Genomic DNA, 24,639 nt, shown 5'->3' on the forward strand with positions numbered 1-24,639 from the left:
TGATTTTTGCATAGGAAATTTGATGCATGATGCTTCTGGGAATCATCTGAGAGTCAGAAAGTTCTTTTGGCCGAAGAGTGGCGTTATTGACGCAATGCTGCTTACACTTTGAGGTTTGCATTATTCTGCGTATAGTATTCACATTCTTACTTATAAATAGAGAGCATAAATCATTGATTTTAAAATGCTAAAACCGGTGAAAAGACTCAGGGTGAAGAATAGAAAGTGAGCCTGTTGTCTGTGCAGAAACATTCATCCAGGATGTCAGGAGGGGGGATGGAAAGAGAGTTATTGACCATGAAGCAAGTTTATTAGATTACAGTTCTGTGTCCAACCGACCATTTCTTACGCAGAGAACCAGACCTTGGCCATGGCAGTCATGCAGATTTAGCAGAAATTCAGCCCCCTGTGTGCACGCAGCATGAGTCTGTGCAGGACACACAGACAGCAAATGAGCGGTGGATGCTGCACCAATGAGACGAAATTAAAAATAAAATTTATTAGAAAATTTTGAAGGGGTCCAAGGAAGCATTTGGCTTCAAAGTGACAAGTACGTTGGTTGCATCAGGCTGAGAGATACAAAAGCAATAATTTGAAAGATAAAACTATCTTTGGCTCTTTTTTGAAAGTGCCACACCCAGTCAGAACAGAGCATGCTCTGTATTACATCATCTTCATGCAGTTATGGTCCTGTCTGCCTTTGCAGAAATGTCTGTGTTATCTTTGTTTCACATAAAACGCTTTTATTGTGGAATGTCTAAAAAGATGTTGACGAATTTCTTTCATCTTTGCTTGTTGACCCTGCAAATTGTTTTCTCTTTCTCCTTTATTTTCTGCTTTGGTCTCATTTTAAACCTCAATATCTACTTTCAAACAAACCGTAAATCTATATTTGCTGCAAAGTCATTCTTGAAAAAACACACTAAAGTGAATAGCTAAAAAAACAACTGCTACGTAAAAAAAGAATTGATGCAAATTATAACAGAAAGTTTCAGATTTTCCTTTTATTTTGAAGGAAAGATGATGCAATCTCATTCTGGAACATGCAAACGATAGACAAAAACATCCCAGTGGAGATTTACGAAAGAAACGTATCAGTTGCAAAGTGACACCGTGAGTCTTTGATGCACTAAAACCACAACCCAAAAATGTTTATTACCTTTTAGTTGCAGGAATTGTTGAGTCTGAAGAGATGTCAAACCAAAAGTCATCACTGAGTGAATCTCAAGCGTGACAAACCAGTGTGTCACCTGCTCCAAAAGTCTGTTCCTAACCACACCTTCACATGGATTAATGAGACAGCAATCGGTCTGACCAGGATTACTGGACATGGTGCATTTATAAAGGGATAAAATAACTGCAGAGTCATGGCTCTGCTCCAGACACCCTGAATATCAATAAAGTATTCCATTACTGTGAAAGGGGAGCTGGACAGAGAGGCAGGGGAGACAAATGGACCAGGAAAGGATCCAATTAATAGATTCATGGGATTCAGGTTAGAATTTTGGTGTCTCTGAGAATCAAGAAATTAACAGTTTGAGCTTTTTTTAATATTATGAGTCTTTGCATGGTAAGTAGATAGAACGAGGGTAAGTTTTTGACTAAACCAGTGAGCTAAAAAGAGTATTTTTAGTCATCGGAGGAGTCAGTCTGGCTTCTCGCCAAGTGTGCTGGTTAAAAGGACGAGACGAGACAGAGTCGGTGTATGTCCAGGGAGCAGCAAGGTCCTTCTCACAGGGAGTGGCCAAAGCCTGATGAATGATTGAGAAAGGAAGTCTTCATGAGGGTGGGGTGAGGAAATGTGAGGAGGAGGATGAGGGAGGAGGGGATGCTGATGGAGCCTGGACCATATAAAAGCCTCAGTGCTCTTCGGTCGGCTGTCCTGTTGCTTCACGAGCACCTGGAAGCCTCCAGCTCTTCATCCTTCTGCAGGGACAGAGAACAAAGCCAGAACAGCCATGAGCCACTCCTCAATGCACACCTCCACCTCCTACAGGCGCACCTTTGGAAGCCCTCACCCCGTGTCAATGTCCTCCTACACCCCTGTGTCCTCTCGAATGCCCATTTCTGGGGGACACTACATGCGTTCAGTGTCACCCGCGGTGGCGTCCCGCTCCACCACTTACCACCAACAGCGCCCGCGCCCCAGCCCCCAGCCCCCTCGCCTTTCATATGACAAGGTGGACTTCACCCTGGCTGAGGCCGTCAACCAGGAGTTCCTCGCCACTCGCAGCAACGAGAAAGCAGAGCTGCAGGAGCTGAATGACCGCTTTGCCAGCTTCATTGAAAAGGTCCGATACCTGGAGCAGCAGAACGGAGCTCTGCAGCTGGAGCTGAACCAGTTCAAGGGCCAGCAGCAGCAGGGCCAGCCCAACCGGGCTACCGATCTCTTCCAGGAGGAACTGAGGGAGCTGAGGCGCCAGATGGAAGCAATCGGCAAAGAGAGGGACGAGTACCAGTTGGAGAGGGACAACCTGGCTGAAGATCTGGCCCTTCTCAAGCAGAGGTTGGTATAAGAGGGACAGAAAAAAATGTTTAGTCTCAAGTTTTATTTTCATCTGAAGCGTATCCAATTTCTTCATTTCGGTCACATGTGAGAGCATCCTCCTATCTTTACTGACACTGCTATAATTAACTCTGCACTTCAAGAATGAAGTCGATGGAAGATTTGCCTCCGATTAGGAGTAAGGGTGTGGCAAAGGAGCTGCAGTAGGATGGAGGATGCTGTGACGGCTTTCATGAGAGATTCAGAGACCAACAGAAGATGTTGACAGAGTGATAGATCATGCAGAGCAACAGACAAACTTATGGAAACAGCTAAAAACATGAGATGTGATGCACCAAAGCGAGGATAGAGGCACCGGATGTTGGGTGGGGCCGGCTGAGGAGCGCCGAGGTAAAGTAAAGGACAGGGGACCAAAGGAAAGGGGGTGTGTAGAGAAAATAGCATCTGGAAAAATCAATGTGGGTCAGTGACTCCATTAGGTGTGTTTTTAATGTCCCTCTGCGCTGATGGGATGGTGCCAGAAAGCCCATTAGGACAAAAAGGGTCCTCTGTAACGTGGTATGAATTAAAGATGAGGCAGCAGGGCCCACTGATCTATTATATGTCTGGCTTGGGTGGGACCTCAATATGACTGAGCAAATTTAAACTTCACATCCATGCTATGTGCCATAAAAAATGAATAAAATCTCACATCCTTCCCCCTGCGATAAACATTTTATTAACTCTTAAAAGGGAATCGTGAATTTGCAAAACAACTAAAACAAAGTTAGGCATCTAAAGGGAAATATTTATCATTATTATAACATCTTAGTTCACTAAATCAAGCCATTTGAACCCTAAAATTGCATCTGAAAGGAGACACTGTAGATCCCGGAGCCCCCCCCCCCCCCCCCCCCCCCCCCCCCCCCCCCCAAAACCCTTTTAAAGGCGCAGTGAATTAACAGATTGATTCTGAAAGCTTCCTGCCAGATGATGCCCTGGTGCGGCATTTTCCAAAAGGGGGTAAAAAGAAAACTGTTCATCTTTGACCCTTTCAGTGTAAATCAATTTTTGAGGCCACACAGAATCTGAACGCTATAATTTCTTTTTCTTTTTCTTTTGTCTTGCTTTCAGGTTAGAGGAAGAAACCCAGAAGAGGATGGATGCTGAGGGTAACCTGGTTGCTTTCCGCAAGGTAAACACACAGTTACAAAACGATGAGCTTTAGTTTACATCCCGTGTGGGGAATTTCTGAACTGACAAAGCCCAATTCTTATAGAATTTAGCTTTAGGTAAGAACATTCAGGAAATGTTTCTTTTTTTCGTGTTTGGACAGGATGTGGACGATGCTACACTGTCCCGTTTGGAGCTGGAGAGGAAGATTGAATCTCTCATGGACGAGATTGAATTCCTAAAGAAGCTCCATGATGAAGTATGTGACACCTTAACGGCATTTTGAAATTAGTAATTAGCCAAAATATATCAAATTAATCACACTCCAAATTGTGTAACTCTTCTCCTTTAATTCACTTTCCACATTTTTTTAAATAGAAAGAAATCCCACTAATGACACCAAAATATGACATATTTGGGTTCAATGTAAACCTGCTGTGTAGACTAAGCACTTAACCATCTCTCTGCGTGTATATTTGTTTGAAAACGTTATTAGGAAATCCAGGATGTGCAAGTTAGTGTTCAGACTCAGCAGCTGAAAATGGAGGTGGACAGCAGCTCCAGGCCCGACCTGACTGGTGCACTGAGGGACATCAGAGCCCAGTATGAGACCATTGCTTTAAAGAACATGCAGCAATCCGAGGAGTGGTACAAATCTAAGGTAAAGTGGTGAAACGAGACAGCATAAAAGAGTTTTTTTAATGTGTTTAATTAATTTGCATCATTCTCTTTTGTTCTTATAGTTTGTTGACTTGACCGAGTCTGCAAAGCGCAACACTGATGCACTGAGGCAGGCCAAGCAGGACGCCAACGATTCCAGAAGGCAGATTCAGTCTCTCAACTGTGAAATTGATGCACTGAAGAACACAGTAAGGCCAAATGCCACGTTTTATTTATCAATATGAAGGTCTGTCCAGCTGCAAACTGGAATAATAGTTTCTGATTTCTCCTAGAATGAGGCTCTGGTTAGGCAGATGCGTGAAATGGAAGACCAGTTTGGCCTTGAGGTTGGAAACTACCAGGACAATGTAGGCAGGCTGGAGGATGAGATCCGCCACCTGAAGGAAGAGATGGCTCGCCACCTTCGGGAGTACCAGGACCTCCTCAATGTCAAGATGGCACTGGACATCGAAATAGCCACGTACCGCAAACTGCTGGAGGGAGAGGAGAGCAGGTGGGAGACAACAATTAGCCTCCTACTCTAAACAGAAAAAAAACTTTATTTAGGGTGAAAAGCTCAATAGATCTGGTTCTGATTCTAAATTCTAAACAGATGCTGTTTTTTTTAAAGCCTTTTATCCACCTCAAACTATTCTAATGCATGTTTGACTTCAGCTAACTAAGAGCAAATCAATTTTATCATTGGATGCAAAAACGTCCTTTTCTTTTTTCATCCTGATAGGATTTCTGTCCCCATCTATAATATTGGGATGAGCAATCACCTTGGTGAACGAGGTAAGATGTAGTTTTCTCTGTACATAAAGCAACGGTTCGTGTTTTTTATGCTTTCCAGTGCTAAAATTGTACTTTTAAAGTATTTATGTGGAGTGCATGTTTATTTTAGGAGCTCAGTCAAATCTGAAAGTGCTAAATCCCTGCTGCTTAATCCACCTGAACCAAATGACAGGGCACATTCTGAAAAAAGACTTTTCCAAAAACAATGACAGTGTTCGTTTTACTCGCTAATGCAAGAAGCAACAGAAAAAGTATTTTTTTACAGATTTTTTTTCTTGTTGTGGTTGTTTAAAAAACAGCAAACCAAAATGTTTTATTAAAAAAATCTGTCTAATTGATTTTAATCAAGACACTGACGTTGCGAGGTTTTTAAAGCGATCGGTGTGTCTTTCACATTTATGAAACAGTGCCTTTTACCTCTAGATATATGCAGCTTTTTTTTAAACCTTTTTCTTTCATGTTTAACCCAACATTCCTCTTGATTTTGCCTTGTTCTTTTTAAACTACACCTACACTGAGGGCTGCACGGTGGCACAGGGTTTACCTGGGTACCTTGATTCATAGGGTGATTGTGTAACATGGTGACCCAAGTGTAACCCACCTGTAGCTGGGACAGGATCTTGCAACACCATGACCCCAAAAGGGATACAGCAGATTATAGGCCTAACACTCACTAATAGACATAGAAAATGTTTCTTCATTGTCATATTTGTTAAAGACTTTAAAAAATGTGTGAATAGTCACATGCAGTTTTTCCATTTTTGTACTGTTGTTTCTGTATACTTGCGGTTTGTCAGAAATATTATCCAAGCCTTGAAACTCTTGTCATATTTGGACATATTACAGATTACGAAAGAATTCCAGACTCCCAGAGCAAAAGAACCGTGGTGATAAAGACTGTGGAGACTAGAGATGGAGAGGTACAAAGAATTGGACAAACTTGAAAAGAACAAACCAAAACCATCACAATTTGTTCTCAGAGACTAAACTTTTTCCTGCTTGCTTCATCAGGTGGTGAAAGAATCCAAAAGGGAGAAGCAGAGTGACGTGGGGAAGACTGACAAGGATGAGTAGAGTTGTTTGATAATCTGAAGGCCTGTGCCATCATGAAAAAAAAAATGGAGAAACATTTTCCCTCTATCTAGTTCTCATTCCTATTATGCGTTTGTGTAGCAGTGTGTCTTAGAATAGGTGCAATTTTGAATCAATAGGAAATAGTGTCCCTTTGGTGCTATGTAAGCCACTTTTTGGTAAATCTGTGTGGGCTGTGCAAAACTACTTTACTGATGTACCACTTGAGGCCTTTATCTAGAGTGCAATCCTGTGGAATCCTCACACGACTAGATATTTTTAGCTAGAAGCCGTAACGGATTTTAGTTATTATACCTGTGGGTGACTAACAAACTGTCCGACAATGCCCTTTGGCCAACACATCTTCAAATACAGAACAAAATTAGCTTGACATGTCTACTTATGTTTTTAGCAGCTTTACTATTCTTTTCTTGTGCAAATCACTGTAACATCACGGGCAGATTACAGAACAACGCAGAACATTCTGAAAGTATGACTAATTCTATGTGCAGAATAGGCTTTGGAGCGATGAGTGCATCCGACACAATTGTTTGTAAAGATGTACATGCAAATAAAATGAGTTGGAGACAATATTTGTCTGTATGAATGTTTCTGTTATTTGCCGAGGTTATAATTATAGATCTGTCAAACCAAGCCTTCTTATAGACCAGTGTTTCACAATCACTGTGCCGATGGCACATAGTGTGCCTTAAGGAGATGGTCAGGTGTGCCATGGGAAATTACTCATTTTTTTACTGATCCAAAAACATTTATCATCACCAGAATATTAGCTCTATATTCATCAAAAAAAAAGGCTCAGGTTTCATACTGAGTAACTACTCAGTTGCCGACAGCTTTGTGGAGCTCTTCAAAATATAGACATCTTCTGTGTCTTTCATAAGGAGGGCCAGACTGTAGCTCCGCCCACACACAGCGGCTTTTGGACAAACGTCCAGCAGTGGCTTTGATTTGGGTTAAAACAGAAGCGGAGGACGCGTTCGGTGTGAACGGACAAATGATGGGCGCGGAGGGAGGAAAGTGAAGGGTGGGGGGCAATCCACGCCACGTGTCTGTGCGGAACCAGGGCTATTGATCCATGAGTCACGGATCATCCAGGCACCCCTAGTAGCTTCCTGCGGGATCAGAATGAATGTAAAAAGCGAATAAAATAATGAAGATCAGAGACGTGACGTGAACTCCCATGATGCATTGGGTTAATGTGAGAGCGTCTCGTACTGCGCTGCTGTTAACTGTCATGAAGCACAACAAGTGTCTGTTCTAACAGTTTGAAAAGCGTCTTGATGAAAGCAGAGATAAATAGTTTAGTTCTCCTTCAAGGTTTTTGTTGAAAAACAAAGGATTTGAATTCCGAGATTTCAATGGTTTGTCATAAAGTCATTGTCATAAAACAAAAAATGCTTTCTAAACTACAAATTCAATTTTAGACTTCAAACACTTTAGAAATTTTTGAAGTTACGTTTAAATATAAGTAATAGCCAAATCAAAGAAACAGCATAAAGGTTCAGTGGCCAACAAACACATTTAAAATAAAGTGAAACAATGTAATCACCCAAAGTATAATGTTGAAGTTACATGTTTGATTTAAACAAAAGAAAAACAAATAAAACTTCAGCTTGTACATTTTTTCTGTGTAGTTAAAATTAAATTTAAAAACATGAATGAAATGTTGGTCTCTTTTGTCTTAAATTTATATAGCATGCTGTGATTTATGTATTTGTTCGAAAATTGCTCTTGCACTAAACGTAAAAAAAATATTTTAAAAAAAATTACAGTTTTAAAATAATTGTGGGGTACACAACAACACGTTTCGATAAACTGGAGGGAAAAACAACAACCTGTGCAAATTCTCAACTAATGAAGTTGAAAATTATTATTGAAAACTATAACAACTTATAGGAAAAAGACCCACTAGACAGTGCACTGAACCTTTTTTCTTCAATGATTGGTGATCTTCACTGGTGTCCATGGATTACATGAAATCTTTCCACCTTTATCCACCTTTGTCATGGTAGGGAGAACACGTCAATGTAAAGGTGGGGTCATCTAAGATAGCACAAGGGTTAAGCTCTATTTATTTATCACTTTAAAACTCATTTAGAGTATTTAAGGGCTGTACAACACAAAATAACAATAAAAAGTTTAAAAAAAAAAAACTGGATTCGTATCATTGGATCAGATCTGTTTTGTCTATAAGCAATTGCAGGAAAACACTGGCTCTCTCGGCCTGGAGTATTTCAAGATAAATGCTATTACATTGATAAATGTTCATTAAAATAAAATGTATTTTTGTGAAACAAAAATGTGTCAAAACACGTTTTTAAACGTATTTGAAGTTATGGTATATATGGAAATCAACATATATGTTTTCATCATATTTTTCTGTTTTCCTCAAAAATAAATGTAACACATTTATTGAATATTTTGTGGGTGTTTTACTGGAAGGCAAATGTTTGCAGGTTAAAATATATCGTGAATAAGGAGCATTTTATAAAGGAATAATATATGTCTCATTTTTATGTGGAATGACTTCTCTTTATAGGTAGCAAATCTCCTACCATACCACTGTAATTTAAAATGTTTTTAATTTATTTCAAAAATTTCTTCTTTTTTTGCCCTGTTTTGAAACTTGCAGGAATTATTAAGCTACGACTTTGCAAAAACCAAAATCCAGCACTCCTACGCCATTTAAGTCTTTAAAGGTCACTAAAAATATTCCTAAATTAGTCCCACAAAGAGACATACCGGATGCTTTGTTATAACAAATTTTTTTTCAATCTTTCCCCTTCTAAAATGAAACCTTAAATACCAAACTCAGGGAAAACTATTACAGGAAATGACGACGATCTACATCCGCTTTCTCGTTTCTCGCTCAGTGTTTTGGCGCGTGTTGTGATGTTCATTTTTTTGATTGTTTACAGTAAGTAAAATGTATAAAAGGCTGTGAAAACGTCAAACTCTGGTGTTTGGATAATGGCTAAACGACATACAAAAGTTTATTTGAATTATTTTCTGTTCATAGTTTTTTGGTCGGTGTTTTAATTCCGCTGTCAATTCTGCTTAAGCTTAGTTAAAGCTAACTCTTACTTAAGATAAATGTTTCTACTTTATTAAACTTTTAAAGTTTTTCAGACTTTTAAAGTTTAAAATCGTAATCAAAACATGCGTCTACATATACAGTTGTTTCTTTATGAAGAATTTTAACGTTTTCGTTTGAAAACTGATAAACTGTTGTTGGATATTGAAGAACTTGACAGATATGGTGTTGTTTGTAGAGTTTTAAATGCAAGATAACACGTAATATTTAATATAAATGTATAAAATCAATGTGACCTTTTTTTGTTTTTTAGGTTGGTTTTCATAAACAATTAAACACGAGGTTCTGTGTGTTGCAGCAGCTGGTTGAAGGTCATCAGATCTGATCAAGATGAATTGTGAAATTTTGGCTACCTGTAGTGCGCTTGGTTACCTGGAAGGAGACAATTATCACAAGGAAACCGATTGTTTGGGTGAGTGCTGATCACGATTACGTAGTTTCTCCTCTTTATAAACAAAGGATTTTTATTTTTATTTTTTTGGTTTTGTCAGCCATTTTTAAACACATTTCATATGTTTGTGTGCAGAGAGTGTCAAAGATCTGATCCGGTATTTGCGACATGAAGACGACTCCCGTGACGTCCGGCGGCAGTTGGGGGCTAGCCAGATACTTCAGAATGACCTCCTCCCTCTTATTGTTCAGTTTAGACAAGACAAAACCTTATTTGATGCATGCATCAGGTACAAACCTTAATGAAATACAGGTGTAGCGATTCATTTTAATACCAATTCGATTCATATCACATTTTGTGATTGACGAAATGATTCATAGTCGATAATGGTTCATTCTGTATGATCCGATTGACTGACCTAAAAAGTGTGACTCGAGATAAATACCTGGGTACTGAACACTGCAGATGCAATTTTCCAGATTCTATTTCTTGCAGGATAATCAAGCAAAAATGAACCCTAGAAAACGTTTGCCATTAAAAGTTACACCGCCACTTTTGCCGAGTAATTGTTACCTGATATAATATACCAAACAAAAAGTACTTGCCATTAAAAATAGATAAAAAAATAACAAATCATAGGTTAGAGTGGTGTTCTTTTATGTTCAACTGTGTATATGTAACAAAATGAAAACATTGAAATTCATGTAAATAGTTTTGCTCGGGTGAAAATCCCCCCGCAATGGTGCTCTAGGGTTCAGTATGTGTACAAACAAGTAATAAATAAACAAGAATTAATGGCAAATTCATTAATGTTTTAGTTTCATAAAGTTCAGCCCACTGTTGTTTTCCACATCAGAATAATATGAACTAAACAATATTATAACATTCTACCACCCTGTATGGCCTATTTGCACACATTAGACTGTAATGACGATTTATCGCATTTCAGGCAGATACTCGCAGCAGTGTTTTTCAGGTAAATACCCTAGGGCGGTTCAGTTAATTAACTCACCTGCTCAGCATCCTATTTAAGCCCAGGTGCGCAGTTGTTCATTCTTTCTTACCTTCAGCGCTCATTCTTCGCCCCACCCTCCTCCCCGGCTTCCATCTGTGGGCTCCGTAAAGGGGGTTTTGTTACCCGAAAGTTTTATGGAAATTTTATGGAATTTTATGGAAGTTTTATGGAATTGAACGGAGCCTTATGCCAAACGAAAATATGTGAATGCCAACTTAAAGAATGTGGAAAAATGTCAAATAAATATTTCTTACTGCAAGAGTTGTCTGACTGAAATGAGGGTTTGGTCATTTTCTGCTGTCATCACGTGTCGTCCACTTGTTTCTAGTGCATCACCTAGAGTTTCTCAATCCAAATGTAATTTTATGTTAATAACTTTCCCGCTGACAGACTGATCTGGTTGGATTGTAAGAAAAATTGATTTAGCGATTGATTAATTGTTACATCCCTATCATAAACACACGTCTTGTGGCACTTTAAAAAAAATGAAGAAAATATTAGTTTTTTTATATTCTTTTGCTGAAATCAAAAACAGTTTTAAAGAATATTTATTTTAATTAGTTATACTGGTAATTTAATTTGTTGTTGCAGGAAATGTTTGTTAAAATTCTTTTTTGCACATTTCAGGCTCATGGTCAACCTGACTCAGCCGGCTGTGTTGTGTTTTGGAAAAGTTCCAGATGATCCAGTTTTCACTCATCACTTCATGGAAGTGACTTCGCATTTACAAGCTTATAAAGAGGTTTGGCTATACTGTTGATGGAATAGTCCCCCCAAAGCTGCTGTTAGAAGTTGGATTGTATCATTTAGACTTCACTTTAAGCTAATAATTATCATTTTTGTCGTTTTTCCTTTTCAGGCATTTGCCAGCGAAAGAGTGTTTGGGATTTTAAGTGAGACGTTGTACAACTTTCTGCAGCTTGTAAGTGTTTCATTTGTAATAGATGAATTTTTAACCCCTTCATTTACTTTCTGTTGCACCGATAAAATAACTGATAACTGCCGTGAAGCAAGTCAAAGTTTTATTAACACAGGATCATTGTCTGCAGTACAATACCATCCGGATGACACCACAGCAAACGTGCAGAAAAGAAAATCACAATTGATGCAAATAAATAAAAATTATAAAAAAAATTCAAACAGCCAAGAAAACTGTGATGCACAGCACATTCGGTCAGATACAGCACTTATAAAAATAATGTCCAGTATAAATTGGGGGAAGTGACTTTAACAAAGAAATGACAAACAGAATAGAAAAGATGTAGTCCGCTCCTGCACTTAGTCAATCATGCCGAATGAGCCCCGTGAGGAGCGGACAAACAAAACACAAAACCAAAAGAACTAGAACATTACAGCAGGGCACAGTATTCCAACACTAAAAACAGAAGGGGCACCAGATTAAAAATATTTGATAAAATTGTTTAAATTGTTAATTGTTTAAAGTGTAAAATACCTGACCCCAGTCTGTAAAATCCCCGATAAAACAGGATCTACCTCTGCCGTGATCCTGTCTTAAAATAAAATAAAACATCAAGCACTGCTTGAAAACATCATCCACAGGTAAGGATAAAAGCAGTCCTACCACACTCTCCGCTCGAGCCAACTAACGCTAACGCTGCTCCCTGAGCTAACCGGCTTTCTCACATGAAGCTGGCACCATGGCAACCACACATCAACTTCCTTTTTATACCCTCTGTACAATGGGTATAGAGACACCCTCAGGTGTCTCCCATTGCATTTCATTGCTACGTTTTTTGTTACGTTTTGTTTCTTTGACGTGTTTATTTATTGTTTAACTGCTGCTACTTCTTTCACCAGGACTGGGAGCAGAGACAGGAGGAAGATAACCTTCTGATTGAGAGGATTTTGCTTTTAGTCAGGAATATACTTCATGTACCTGCAGACCCGTGTGAAGAGAAGGTTTGTTATGTAGCAAAACAAGGTTCCACTAACTTCTATGATGTTTCATTTAACCAGATTCTTTTAACCTTTACCTTCTGCTTCCTCTCTCTGCAGAAGGTGGATGATGATGCCAGCATTCATGACAAGGTGCTGTGGGCCATTCACATGAGCGGATTTGATGACCTGGTCAAGTTCCTGGCGTCGGCCCAGAGCGAGCAGCAGTGGAGCATGCACGTGTTGGAGATAATATCCCTCATGTTCAGAGATCAGGTTTGGCAGATGAGTCTTCTAGCTGTAAGTTCCGTCTTTCTCCATTTCAATGTTTTTCTTTATTTCCCAGACGGCGGAGCTCCTGGTAAGCGCCGGCCATTCCCGTTCAGCAGAAGAGAAGCAGAGAGATCTTCAGGAACTGGAGGCGCTGCGGCAGAAGGAGAACGCAGAGAAACGTTCGAGGACGTTACAGAGAGGAACCAGGTAAAGGCATGGTCCAACGTGAGGACCAAATAAACCCTCAATCGTTTAATAAAGGCACTTTTAATAGAGACGTCTGTTAGTTAGAAGCAAAAAGTGAGCATGAGTCAAACTTTGGGGTAATAATCATTTTTATTGCAGTCACTCTGCAGTCTAAAATTGAGCATGTTGTTAATTATATGATTCTTTATTATTTCAGAAAAGATTATGTTGCTTTCTCATAACAGAGTATTAGGGCCACCATAAAAAGGAAAATAAATTTTACAAACATAAAGTAGATTTATGAGGAAAAAGTTGTAACTTGACAAAAATAAAATCGTAATATTATGACAAAGTAAGTCAAACATTTATGTGGATAAAGTCATAATATTATGAGGAAAATGTCCAATTTTACAAGAATAAACGTATGAGTAAAAGTCAATATTTTATGAGGATAAAGTTATAATTTGATCAATTTTAAACTGATTTTCTATGAGGGCAAAAGTCTGTTTTCTAAGAAAAATAGAAACATCAAAAAGTTTCACAAATAGTGAGTCAGCATTGTTTTATTATAAGTATAAGGAGAAAATAATTAGCAGGAAACGTCTCCTCAGAGGACAACTCTTGACCCAAGTTTGCCCAATTTTTGCCCCGCAGACGGCCTGTATCCGCCCACAAGGGCAGTTGGGACTAAGGCTTCACGGGGTTTCCTCTGTTCCATTTAATTCATTTCATAAATAACTTTGCATTATTTTTTGTGTCTTCCAGACACTCGCGCTTCGGTGGCTGCTTTGTTGTCCAGGGCCTCAAGGCGATCGGGGACAAAGATGTTATTTACCACAGAAGGCTTCACAAAGTGGGTGATCCCCTCTGAGCTGCAAATTTTCCTTTAGGATCACTAACGTTTGACAGGCTTGTGTTGGCTTTTCATTCTGCAGTTTAAAAGTTACACTCATGACGAAGGCAAAGCAGTGAGGCGTGTTCCCAAGAGAAATCAGAGAGCCTCTGAGTGTAAGGAGCAACGCCGTTCCGCCTTAAACGTTCGGCTCTTCCTGCGTGAGTTTTGTGTGGATTTCTTGGAGAACTGCTACAATCGGCTCATGTATCTCGTCAAGGTCGGTCTCGAGAATCCTTTCCAGAGCTCTGCGCTGGGCGCATCATGCAGATTTAGAATTTTCTTCATTCCCTCCGCAGGAGAACCTGATCCGAGAACAGAGCCAGCAGCACGATGAGACCTATTACCTGTGGGCGCTCAGCTTCTTCATGGCTTTCAACCGCGGCAACAACTTCCGCGCTGACTTGGTTTCTGAGACCATGTCCATCCGCGCTTTTCATTTCATTGAACGCAACATCACCAACTACTATGAGATGCTGCTAACGGACCGCAAGGAGGCCACTTCCTGGTCTCGCAGGTGAGAATGCCAGAAAAAAGCTTACTTTAAAATAAAAGATGTCATATTTTTCCCAGTTTTGTGACTTTTCTCTCCTTAGGATGCATTTGGCATTAAAGGCATATCAAGAACTTCTGCTGACTGTCAACGAGATGGACCGCTCACATGACGAAGGCATCCGGCAGAGTTCCAATGTTCTAAAAAGTTAGTTTCTAATATTAATGAGCACACTCCAAAATGTGACCTAAAAACAGAGAATTAACACCAATCTTAAAAAGGAAAATAGCTCAGAAAAAGTAAAACTATTCATCCATGCAGTGAGAAATTGTTATTAAACAAAAAAATCTTATAAGACATCAAAATCTAAAAAAACAAGGAGTTCCATACAAGCATTCAAAGAGGGACAAATGGGCTAAAAAAGCTGTTAGATAAAATTATTTAAAAATGTAATGTTGTGCAGCCCAAAAATAAGTCTTTTTTGATTGTACTAAGCGAATGGTTTGTATTTTTTACATTTTTATGGACCTATTTAAAGGTTCATTTTGATTACAGTGACAAAAAAAACTAGTGTAATTAGTGGAAATGACTCATTTTAGAACAAAAATGTGAACAAAATAAGTATGCAATGTTAGTACAAGTTGGTCCATCTTCATAAATCCTCATAAATCTAAAACTGGAACTTTATTCTTAGATCATAAACCTACATTTTTATTTACTGAATAGTTACAGTCTAACTTGTCAACTTTTATAAAACCTTAAAAAAAATATTACAAATTGAAGCCAAAATCACAGCGCTTATTATTACCTTTAAAATATACATAGAACACTTGAAATGTACATAAAATGGCATGCAGCCTTTCTTAAAATTAGTATTTTTTGGGGGTCTTAAATTAAGTTTTGTTAGGCGTATGGGGCAAAAATAATTTTTACTGATGTTAATAATAATTTCCCTATTTCTAGATCTTGAGACAAAAAAATTCTCAATTAGGCTGATTTTGAGAAAGCTTGGAAAGATTTAGAGCAAAGAGAAGTTCAAACAAGTTCAAACCTGGTAAAATTTTTTGGATGTCTAATAACAAGGTTTGAAATATTCACACAGATTAAATAGTTTGCAGTGCATAAGTTTAAAATAACATTTTTTAAGAAATGTTTCAAGAAATTCAATATTAGATTTAAATAAAAAAGTAAATACATTCTGTCATTCTTCTTCCAGGTAACATTTTCTACATGATGGAGTTCAGGGAGATCTTCCTGACCTTGCTGAGAAAATACGATGAAACTAAGCAGCCTGGGACGTACCTCAAAGACCTGGTAGAGACCACACATCTCTTTCTGCGCATGTTGGAGCGATTCTGCAAAGGACGGAAAAACTTGGTTGTGCAGGTCAGTTGTTGTGCGATTTTGTATGTGAATTATCTGCCAAAATTGGTTTTACAATTATTCTCCTTAAATCACTTCTGTCTCGTTGTTATAACTTAACAGAGGAAGCGAGTGAAGCGGAAGAAGTCTCACAATAGAAAGAAGCAGTCGGTTGCAGAAACGAGTCCAGAAGCTCTTGCTGAGACCTGGAAGATTGTGGAGGAAGAGCTGAGGGCTTCGGGGTTTCAGGTTTGTATGAAAAAAAGAATAAAAACGGCCTCCAGGGGGAGCAAAAGGGAAATATTAGTTGGCTGATGAAGCTTTCACAGTGGAAAAACAAACATTTGAAGTGGCTCTTTGTGACTTCTGCCTGCAGCTGTCAGAGTCCCTCACTGGAAGCATCATACCTTTCGACGCCACGTCTAAAATTCCCCTCGAGGAGCAGCGAATCGAGGCCATGGTCCGTGTGCAAGATGCCCTTCTGGCTCACACGGGACCAGAAGCTCTGGCGCTGCTGCGAGCTGCCAGGTCAGCAAGTCTGCAGGGTTGTCCACACTAATATATCACACATGTCAAAAGATAAAAAGAAGTTAAAATATCCATTACAACATGTTTTTCTAAGTGAAGATATCTGCTTAACTTGTAAAATTTGTCTTGATAAGATTTCCTAAACTCAGTTGCCCCATTAAGACAAAGATACATCTTGAAATTATCCATAAACCTTAAAAACATGTCTTAAAGTAACTGTTTTTTTCAAAAATAGTCTTGATCTTTCAATTTATATATATTTATTCACTGTTTCTCTAAATATATCCTATTTTTAGCACTACAACAGTCCAACTATCCTTATTTCCCGACCAAAATTGTCTTAAAATATGTCTAGTTACACATTTTAGAATAATTTTGTCTTAATTACCTGTAAATATTATGAATCAAATAAAAAGGTCCAGTTTTCCCAAATCAAGCAAGTCTGAAACAAGACCACTCGCAATCAAAAATCAAACTTTTGCAAAAATATTACATGAAGCAATGAAAAAAACTTGTTTCATTAGAGATCTTTCCTTGAAATAAAAGAGATTAAATGACTTATCCAGATATCTATTGCCTTAGAACAAGTCATAGTACTAACTGTTTTAATGTATACCCACTAGAAATGAACAAAAATACTTTGTGAGATTTTCTGTTTTTGCACATAACTTATAACTTATGGTTCAAATCAAAATACTTTTGTCATCCTTGCCTTTAGATCGATTTGTTTGGGACTCAATCCTCTAACAATTTTGTATCAGTGGGCAAACGTTTAGGCTGAAAAAATATTATAGCCAATCATCTTTAGCATTTTCCTGGGCTTCCATTTGAACGAACATGACACACAAGAAGCTTTCTGGACTTTAGAGAGAAAGGTCACATCGAGATTTAAAGGGTCTACGTCATGCTTTTCTTTAGCCCCTCAGGGTAAACTATATCTACATATATGAGCATATGTCACCTCTGGCACACTAAAGAACGCCCATTTCATAATGTCAACCCAGCGCAGACTCTTCCTGGAAGGGGCGGTTCCTCACTTTGTGACATCATAACGTGAATGAAGCAAAATACTGCTTTGGGGCTATTTTCTGTGAGGAATTACCATTGTAATATCCCTATTGTAACAGTAAAATCTGTCCAACACGAGAGGCCTTCAGCTTCAAGTTAGGAAGATGAAAACATTGTGATACACTTAAAATCTCAAAAAAGTTCAGTTTGCATGATATAGGCCCTTTAACACTTTCATCACAGTCAGACCTTCAACTCAGAAACAGGTCAAGATGGGAACAAAAGTATAAATAACAAAGATTCCAGATTCTCCTAATTCTCCTCATGTCTGTAAATGCTTACAAGTTCATTGCAACCCGTCCTTCAGCAGATTTGAGGGAAGTTGGTTCTGCTGCACGTAGCATTCCTTCTCAAAACCGTGTTTGTCATCAGTTGTGCTGAGAACAGCGCGCTACTATTGCATTTCCTCTGACGGTTCTGTTGTAGGACAGATCCTTTAATTTTTTAGAACAGACATTAAAGGAAATCCACATATGATGTTGCACTTTTGCTCATTTTGCTGTGGAGCTTCTCAGAACCATCAGGTCCAGGTTTTAAGGTCTCTCTCCTTTCACGCTCAGGGAGGTGTGGCCTGACGGTAATGTGTTTGGTTCCCCCGATGTTGAGCCAGAAGAAGAACTTGAACTTCTTAAGGAAATCCTTCATGCCAATCTGCCAAGTATGTAAATATATATATTTTTTAAACACACAAAAACATTTTTCTCTCTGAATCTGCATCTTTTACTTGTCCTTGACTTTCAGGATCAACCGCTGAGACTTTGGTTGAGGAGGAAGACGATGGAATTGAGTTTGAAGAGGAAGAGCTGGAGTCAATCCAAGTTTCGGAAACAGAGTTCAACTTTAAAGATTTTATCAAGAAGTGGGGACTGCGTTCTTTTTCGACAAACATCTGCCCGTTGGTGTTGAACAAAGCTTCTGGGCTGGTTGGAAAGAGTTATTTCAGGAGTTTCTTCCTTCTTCTCCGCAGGTTTGCTAACCCCAGCATCGTGCGCCCTTACATCCTCATGTTAAGAACCTACTCCAAGAACACGCCTCACACCAACCACTGCGTTGTTCGGATGCTTCATCGCCTGGCGGTTGACCTGAAAATGGACGCTCTGCTTTTCCAGCTGTCCGTCTTTCACCTTTTCAACAAAATCCTGAGCGACCCCGCTGCTGAGGCCTACAAGGTACGATCAGCAGGAGGGGGGGGGGAACCCCCCTGCTGCTGCCAATGTCAAACCTGCTCTAGACTTGATCGTTTGGTTTCTTCACAGGAATTGGTGACCTTTGCCAAGTTCGTAGTGAACCGATTCTTTTCCGTGGCTGCACAAAACAACAAAGCTTTTGTTGAACTGCTCTTCTGGAAAAATGTGGGGGCTGTTCGCGAGATGACCGAAGGCTACAGCAAAGATGGGTGCGTGCGGGCATCTGAACGTAACGTTTAAACAAATATCTATCAATAACAGTTTGGTTTCCTTAAATCTGTCAGGGAGGGAAAGAAACCGGCATGGAGCGAGGAGGAGGAAGAGGAGCTGCGCAAGCTCTACATGGAGCATCGCGATTCCGATGGTTGGATTTCCTTTTGTTGTCTGCCTTGTTTCCTGTTCCAAGCACACTGTTGGCTTTAACTCCTTTTTTCCTGTCCACTGTGCTTTAGTACCAGACATAGTGGAGACCCTGCTGCCTTTACTGAGCAACAGCAGCCGCACCCGGAGGCAGGTGGTGACCCAACTAGTGCGCATGGGTCTTGTGGACAACGCTAAAGAGCTGAAGAAACAGAAGTAAATTGAAAATACACTTTGCATATATTGTGTTTAAAGGCTATGAATACATTTAACTGCAACTTTTCCTGTGTTTTTGAAAACAGGAAAGGTACTGGAATAGTTCTGTGGACAGAGGATCAAGAGGAAGAGCTGCAGATGCTTTTTGAAGAATTCAAAGACTCTGAAGGTACTAGAGGCCAAATAATCTCTGCGAATACTTGCTTATATTGTGACTCGCCTTTCACAGCCTCGCAGTTTGGTGGATTTTTTAATGCAATTTTGCATGCTTTTTTTATTTTTACACACAGCTGTGTCTCCTCCTGAATAGAATGCATCCAGTTTGCCAAATCCACATAAATCTTCAATCGTATCAGATCTTTGTTTTTATTCTATAATTTTGAAGTCATTTTTTATTGAAGGTTTGAACTTTGAGAGTTTAAACAAGAGAATAAAGTCTGAAAAAGGTTCATGTCTGTCTGAGAAAAGTCTGTCAAGTGTGTAATGAGGAGTTTTTACATTCTTAAAACATCTATAGTCCTACTTCACGCATTTCACCTTCAGTTTGTTTATGGAGTGTAACCCCTGGGGATAATCCAGGGAGCACTGTAGATTAAAAAAAACAAAAAACAGTCTTGCTAGTGTTGCCCACTGTTGTCTGTTGCTCTTATTTTACTGCAATCTTTTTCTTTTTCTCCAGATGTGCTGGGGAACATCATGAAGAAACTGACAGCCAAGCGTTCTCGTGCACGTGTGGTGGACAAGCTGCTCAGCATGGGCCTGGTGTCTGAGAGACGAGAGCTGTACAAGAGGAGAAGACGCAGAGCTCCGGGGAAGAGCTCTGGAGCCGGAATGGTACTTTTGATACCACAAATCGTTCCAGATTTATTTAAGTTTCAGCAGTTAAAGTCAAATATGTTCTGCTGCAGACAGAGGAGGAGTTCTTATCTGGACTCAAACAAGATGACTCTGTGGACGGACATTACGATGATGAGGAGGATGATGATGAATCTGGAGACAGTGAGGAGGATGAAGAGCAGGAGCGTGAAAATTCGCAAAACGTTGGAAAAAGGAGTCAGAGCTCCCATGTCAGAGTGGCTGGAAGAGCAGACGTAGGTGCCATCGTGAACTCTTTAGTGCAGGAAGGTGAGAACCAGAACCTGATCTGCAGTTTTCCTCATTTCAGTGTGAAATACTCCACTTTTATGAATTAAATTCACATGTTAGATCAAATCTCTACATTTTGGTTGTTTACTTTCACCATAACTGTGTTTTAAGGCATGTCTGGACCTTTGATGTGGATACAGAATTGCCTGAATAAAACAGCAAACGATCGGGAGGATGACGGTAACATTCACTGTTGAATCTTCAGTCTTTTTTCTGATGCATCGTGTGTGGTTGACGCGTTTGTGCTTAACCCCCCAGGCTTGTCCCAGCCTGTTCCTCTTGTCCCGCTGGCCGAGGAAAACGAAGAAGCGATGGAGAACAAGACCTTCTTGAAGCTTCTGGGCAAACTGGGAATGCGAGCGCCCGCAAATGAACAAGTGTGTCACTGCTCCTGTTTGTGCAGTTTTAGCCGTTCGGTCATTTTCACATTCGTTTTTTTTTTCTATAACTAGGAGAGCTTCTGGAGGATCTCGGAGAAAATGAGTCCACTTCAGCTCCGGAGTGCAGCTGCAGCTTTAACTCCAGGAGAGGGCAAAGCAGAAAGCTCAGAGGAACTAGACGGATCCAACGGCCCAGCAGAAGGAGCCGGAGATGAGAGAGGCGCCTCAGGAGAGCAGAGAGCTCAGGCTCTGAGGGCTCTGCTGCTCGCACGGAAGAGAAAAAACCCCACCAAGGACTCAGGTGTGCCTGCTTCTGTCTTCTTCTTTACAGAGCAAAATAGCACCAGCTTTTATGTTCTTGATGAACGCAGCATCCTCATCCTGTTCTGTGAAAAACAGAGAATAATTTAACAATAAAATTGAGTTTTATAGAATAAAAACACAAGGACAATAACTCAGTTCATTTCGAATTTGTTGGACTTTCAACCTTTTCTTAGTAAGTTATTCTTTAGAGCTTTACGTCAGCACAGTAAGCCCCCCAAAAGGTTAAAGATATACTTTCTTCACAAAGCAAAGTGCAGGGATTTATTTCTCTTTAATTGATCCTAAAAGAAAACACTGACAAAAAAAGATGAGTGACTAAAAAGGTCCTGCTTTTTTTCTCCTATTAAGTGTTAAAAGGTCTCTGGAGGAAGAAACCTTTTACCTGAACACCTGGCAAACTGTAAAACTGCAAACATTAATCAAAGAGAAGTTTCACCTGCCAGCATTTAGAGCCAATCTTTATTTTTCTGCATCAAATTCTGTGAAACCGGTAGAGCCAGTATGGAGATCAAATCCATCTTTATTTATTTATACACGGTGACACAAATTGCTTTACACCAAAAATACATGAATATAAAATATTAATAATTTCTATTTATTAAATTAATGGAAGTAGTCAATGAGTCTCAGAAAAGAAATAGAAAAAAAATGAATTTTGATATATTTTTTTTAAATAAAATCTTTCTGTTGTTCCTTTAGATGCTGCATCAGATGCAAATTCTGATGAAGACTCAATCAGCTTAACTAAGAGGTGAGATTTTAAAAACCAAATGCCGCACAGACCCTCGAGTCTCCTTAAACCTTCAACTGACTGTCTGCAGCAGATCCCAGGAGGAGAAGACCTCGACTAAAAGAAGCAGAAGGGGACTTTCAGATGATGAGGAGATGGAAAATGGTATTTTGCTCTTTTTCTTCAGATTTGTATCCATTGTTTCAGTTTTCAGTTTAGTTTTATTTCAAACACAAATGAAAAGTCAACACACAGTGGTTTAAAAGACATGAAATAATACAGTGTGCTTGAAAAGGAGTGGGTTGAAGAAAAATCTTGTCTGCTCCCACCCCTTTTTCCAAAACATGATGATGTGCGTATTCAATATGCGTGTTGCTATTTACAGATAGATACAAAACATTCACAATACAATTCTGCATTGCAACTGTGCTTAAGTGACATTTTTTGTTTAACTAATCGTTTCTGGCCTTATAAAGTTCTATTAGTGACTTCTTGTAGGTTTTTTTGAATACATGTAAACTTTTGCTTTGTTTAAACCTTCAAAGTCAGTCAAAGTCTTGTCAGTCAGGTGGTACACAAAAAGAAAAGATTTAAATTGAATGTTAAAATGTCGTCTTTAATTCTAGGCTTAAATTATTTTTATGACCATTGTTCTTTTTTTTTTTTTTTATAATTAAAATGACTTATTTTCTCCAGAGCTGGACTCCAGCACCACAGTGAACATGGACGTGGATGCAGGAGCAGATTCAGACGGGGAGGATATTTCTGCTCCTGTTAAACGACGGCGGAAAATGGTCTTGATAGATGACGAAGAAGAAGAGGAGGATTAGTGATGGTCTTTAATGGACTGCGTAGAGTCTCATCTCTCATGTCTTCTGTGGCACAAAGCTTTCTGGAATCAGAGTGGGATCATTTAGTACCAAAAACCTAAAGTAATAAGTTCTTTTGATGTTTTTATTTTTACTTACCAGTTTATTCTGTTGTGCAGATTGTTGTTTGTTCGTGTCACTTCAATATAATGTTGAGAAAATGTTGCATTTGGTGTACACTCACTTTTCTATAGGTAAAGTGCTTTTATTGTTGCATTCTAAAGTTCAATCTCCTATTTGTATGCTCACCAATAAAATATCAGTTAACAGCAGAGAACATCTTCCTCTTTTTTTTTTAAGCTCTGATGCACTAATTTCTTTTAACACTAGAGGGCATAGTCCTTTTTTTCCTGAACAGCAGAAATACAAAAATATAAACTTTGATTAAAACTGTTCTTATTCTTGCTGTATCTACGTCTCTTTAACAAGTCATTTTTGTGTTTTTCTTGTTTAAGTGACTCAGTTATTCTTAAACGATAAGGAGACATAAAATCAAAGTAGGAGTTCTAAAAAACTTTTTTTTCTTTGTTTAGTGGAAACGGCAAAACAAATGTTTTGTACCTGCGGGTCATGGCTCATATTCGGCAGTCAACATTTTGTGATCTGTTTTGGAAGCTGCTGTCCTCACATCTGGACCACATTAGTAATTTCCTGTTGCAGCATCTGTGCTTGCCCCCATCCCACGTGGCCATAAAGGGGACCTGACAATCCACAAACTTTGCTTTAAGATGAGCAGAGCAAAAACGAGGTGAAGCTGATGGACTTCCAGTCAAAAACACAGGTTTTATGAACAAATTTAAGCCAAATCTTTATGAGACAGCTGGATAATAAACAAAAGTGACTTGCTTTTTCTTTTTTGAAGAGCAAGTCTGGAGGTTTTGTTAATTACATGTGAGCACCAGTCATAAACCCTGACACCAAGAAAAATGAATACATTTGGCCCCAACATGTTGATTTTTCCATTGAAAAACGATCAGGTTAGTTTGTTGACACGGCTGTGTCTTCTGTAATTACATGTTTGCGCGTAGATACCTGTATTAGAACTGTTAGGAAAACAAAAGACGGTCTTTTCTTTTATTATGATGAAATCAGAACTTGTTCTCAAACTAACATAGTTCCATAGCTTGAGTCAGCAGAGAAACACTATTGTTCTTGAGAGGTTAAATATCTACAAACACCAGATAACTGAATGCTTTATTCTTTCCAAAGGGGAAATTTTTGTTTATTTATTTATTTTTAGATCAGATGCAAAGGTTGGGCCCAGTAATTTCCGTCATTTCCCGATACTTTAGGTGAATTCTCACTAAATTTTCCAGTTGATCCTGTTTCCCATTTTCCCCCCATCATTACTCACCTAGTTAGAGAGCATATTGGTGTTGCAACACAAATAAAAACTGGGATTCAATTTAGTTAAACCAGGACTAAAGATAAAGTTATTTGTGTTTTACATATACAAGTTTCACAAAAAACATTGATTAAATCCTTTTGGGTCATAAACACAACTAGATTAAAGCAAAGCAGAACTATGATGCTCACCGCCTCTGAAAAGGAGGTTTCCATGCAAACACTACTGCTTACTCATTCTTGGCTCTTAAAATTGGAAGTTTGAGTGTTCAGAATGTAACTCCCATTGTTTTATACAGATAAATTAATTACTCTCTCCAAAAAAGTAAAACCTTAATTTATTAAAATAAAATTTCTTTTGTTACGCCTGGAAAGTTCAAATCTTCCCCAAACCCAAGCAGAATCACATTGTAAATATTGATGCTTGTTTCTGTGTTTAAAGAATTATTGACATGAATTGGTGCTGAAACAGAATAACTTTAGTTCTGGTAACCCATTGACTTAGAAACTAACTCCTTAATATTTAGATATACTCTTAAATTACACAGCCTTCTGTGGCGCTTACACTGACAATAACCAGCAAGAATTTGGGAACTTCTACCTGAAATCTTTACTATTTGCTTGCATTTATCACAACTAATCAACACAGAAAGTCAATAAATTGAAATGTATGGTTTATT

General features: G+C 38.9%; 2 protein-coding genes across 4 annotated transcripts; both read left to right on the top strand.

Annotated features, from left to right (window-relative positions):
• Nucleotides 1-1,855: 1,855 nt before the first annotated feature.
• prph (peripherin) lies at nucleotides 1,856-6,777 on the top strand. Its single transcript, XM_023955177.1, has 9 exons — nucleotides 1,856-2,506; nucleotides 3,620-3,680; nucleotides 3,822-3,917; nucleotides 4,155-4,319; nucleotides 4,402-4,527; nucleotides 4,612-4,832; nucleotides 5,061-5,113; nucleotides 5,960-6,033; nucleotides 6,125-6,777. The coding sequence occupies exons 1-9, from the start codon at nucleotides 1,959-1,961 to the stop codon at nucleotides 6,185-6,187; spliced, it is 1,407 nt and encodes a 468-aa protein (XP_023810945.1). The 5' UTR covers nucleotides 1,856-1,958; the 3' UTR covers nucleotides 6,188-6,777.
• A 2,249-nt stretch (nucleotides 6,778-9,026) lies between these two features.
• On the top strand, nucleotides 9,027-22,889 carry timeless (timeless circadian regulator). Of its 3 annotated transcripts, none has more exons than XM_011475444.3 (30): nucleotides 9,027-9,122; nucleotides 9,598-9,711; nucleotides 9,826-9,979; nucleotides 11,333-11,447; nucleotides 11,565-11,627; nucleotides 12,524-12,625; nucleotides 12,722-12,877; nucleotides 12,948-13,081; nucleotides 13,826-13,913; nucleotides 13,996-14,172; nucleotides 14,252-14,469; nucleotides 14,549-14,652; nucleotides 15,662-15,831; nucleotides 15,931-16,056; nucleotides 16,184-16,335; nucleotides 17,964-18,061; nucleotides 18,145-18,262; nucleotides 18,371-18,572; nucleotides 18,660-18,799; nucleotides 18,875-18,954; nucleotides 19,043-19,166; nucleotides 19,253-19,335; nucleotides 19,846-20,000; nucleotides 20,075-20,291; nucleotides 20,424-20,492; nucleotides 20,571-20,689; nucleotides 20,765-20,993; nucleotides 21,716-21,767; nucleotides 21,838-21,911; nucleotides 22,443-22,889. In XM_011475444.3, exons 2-30 carry the CDS (start codon nucleotides 9,630-9,632, stop codon nucleotides 22,574-22,576), a joined length of 3,735 nt encoding a protein of 1,244 aa, XP_011473746.2. In that variant the 5' UTR covers nucleotides 9,027-9,122; nucleotides 9,598-9,629; the 3' UTR covers nucleotides 22,577-22,889. The 3 variants fall into 3 exon arrangements, with proteins under 3 accessions (XP_011473746.2, XP_020559140.2, XP_020559139.2); XM_020703481.2 differs by having other exon boundaries at nucleotides 21,841-21,911; XM_020703480.2 differs by having other exon boundaries at nucleotides 9,078-9,122; nucleotides 9,601-9,711.
• Nucleotides 22,890-24,639: the final 1,750 nt, after the last annotated feature.

Source organism: Oryzias latipes, chromosome 5, assembly GCF_002234675.1.
Source record: "Oryzias latipes chromosome 5, ASM223467v1".
NCBI lineage: Eukaryota > Metazoa > Chordata > Actinopteri > Beloniformes > Adrianichthyidae > Oryzias > Oryzias latipes.

Coding starts and splice junctions, on each gene's coding strand:
- prph (XM_023955177.1), top strand. CDS start 1,959: ATGAGCCACTCCTCAATGCACACCTCCACCTCCTACAGGCGCACCTTT. Junction 4,833..5,060: donor CTGGAGGGAGAGGAGAGCAG/GTGGGAGACAAC, acceptor TCATCCTGATAG/GATTTCTGTCCCCATCTATA. Junction 6,034..6,124: donor TGGAGACTAGAGATGGAGAG/GTACAAAGAATT, acceptor TTGCTTCATCAG/GTGGTGAAAGAATCCAAAAG.
- timeless (XM_011475444.3), top strand. CDS start 9,630: ATGAATTGTGAAATTTTGGCTACCTGTAGTGCGCTTGGTTACCTGGAA. Junction 13,914..13,995: donor ACCACAGAAGGCTTCACAAA/GTGGGTGATCCC, acceptor TTCATTCTGCAG/TTTAAAAGTTACACTCATGA. Junction 20,690..20,764: donor GAGCGCCCGCAAATGAACAA/GTGTGTCACTGC, acceptor TTCTATAACTAG/GAGAGCTTCTGGAGGATCTC.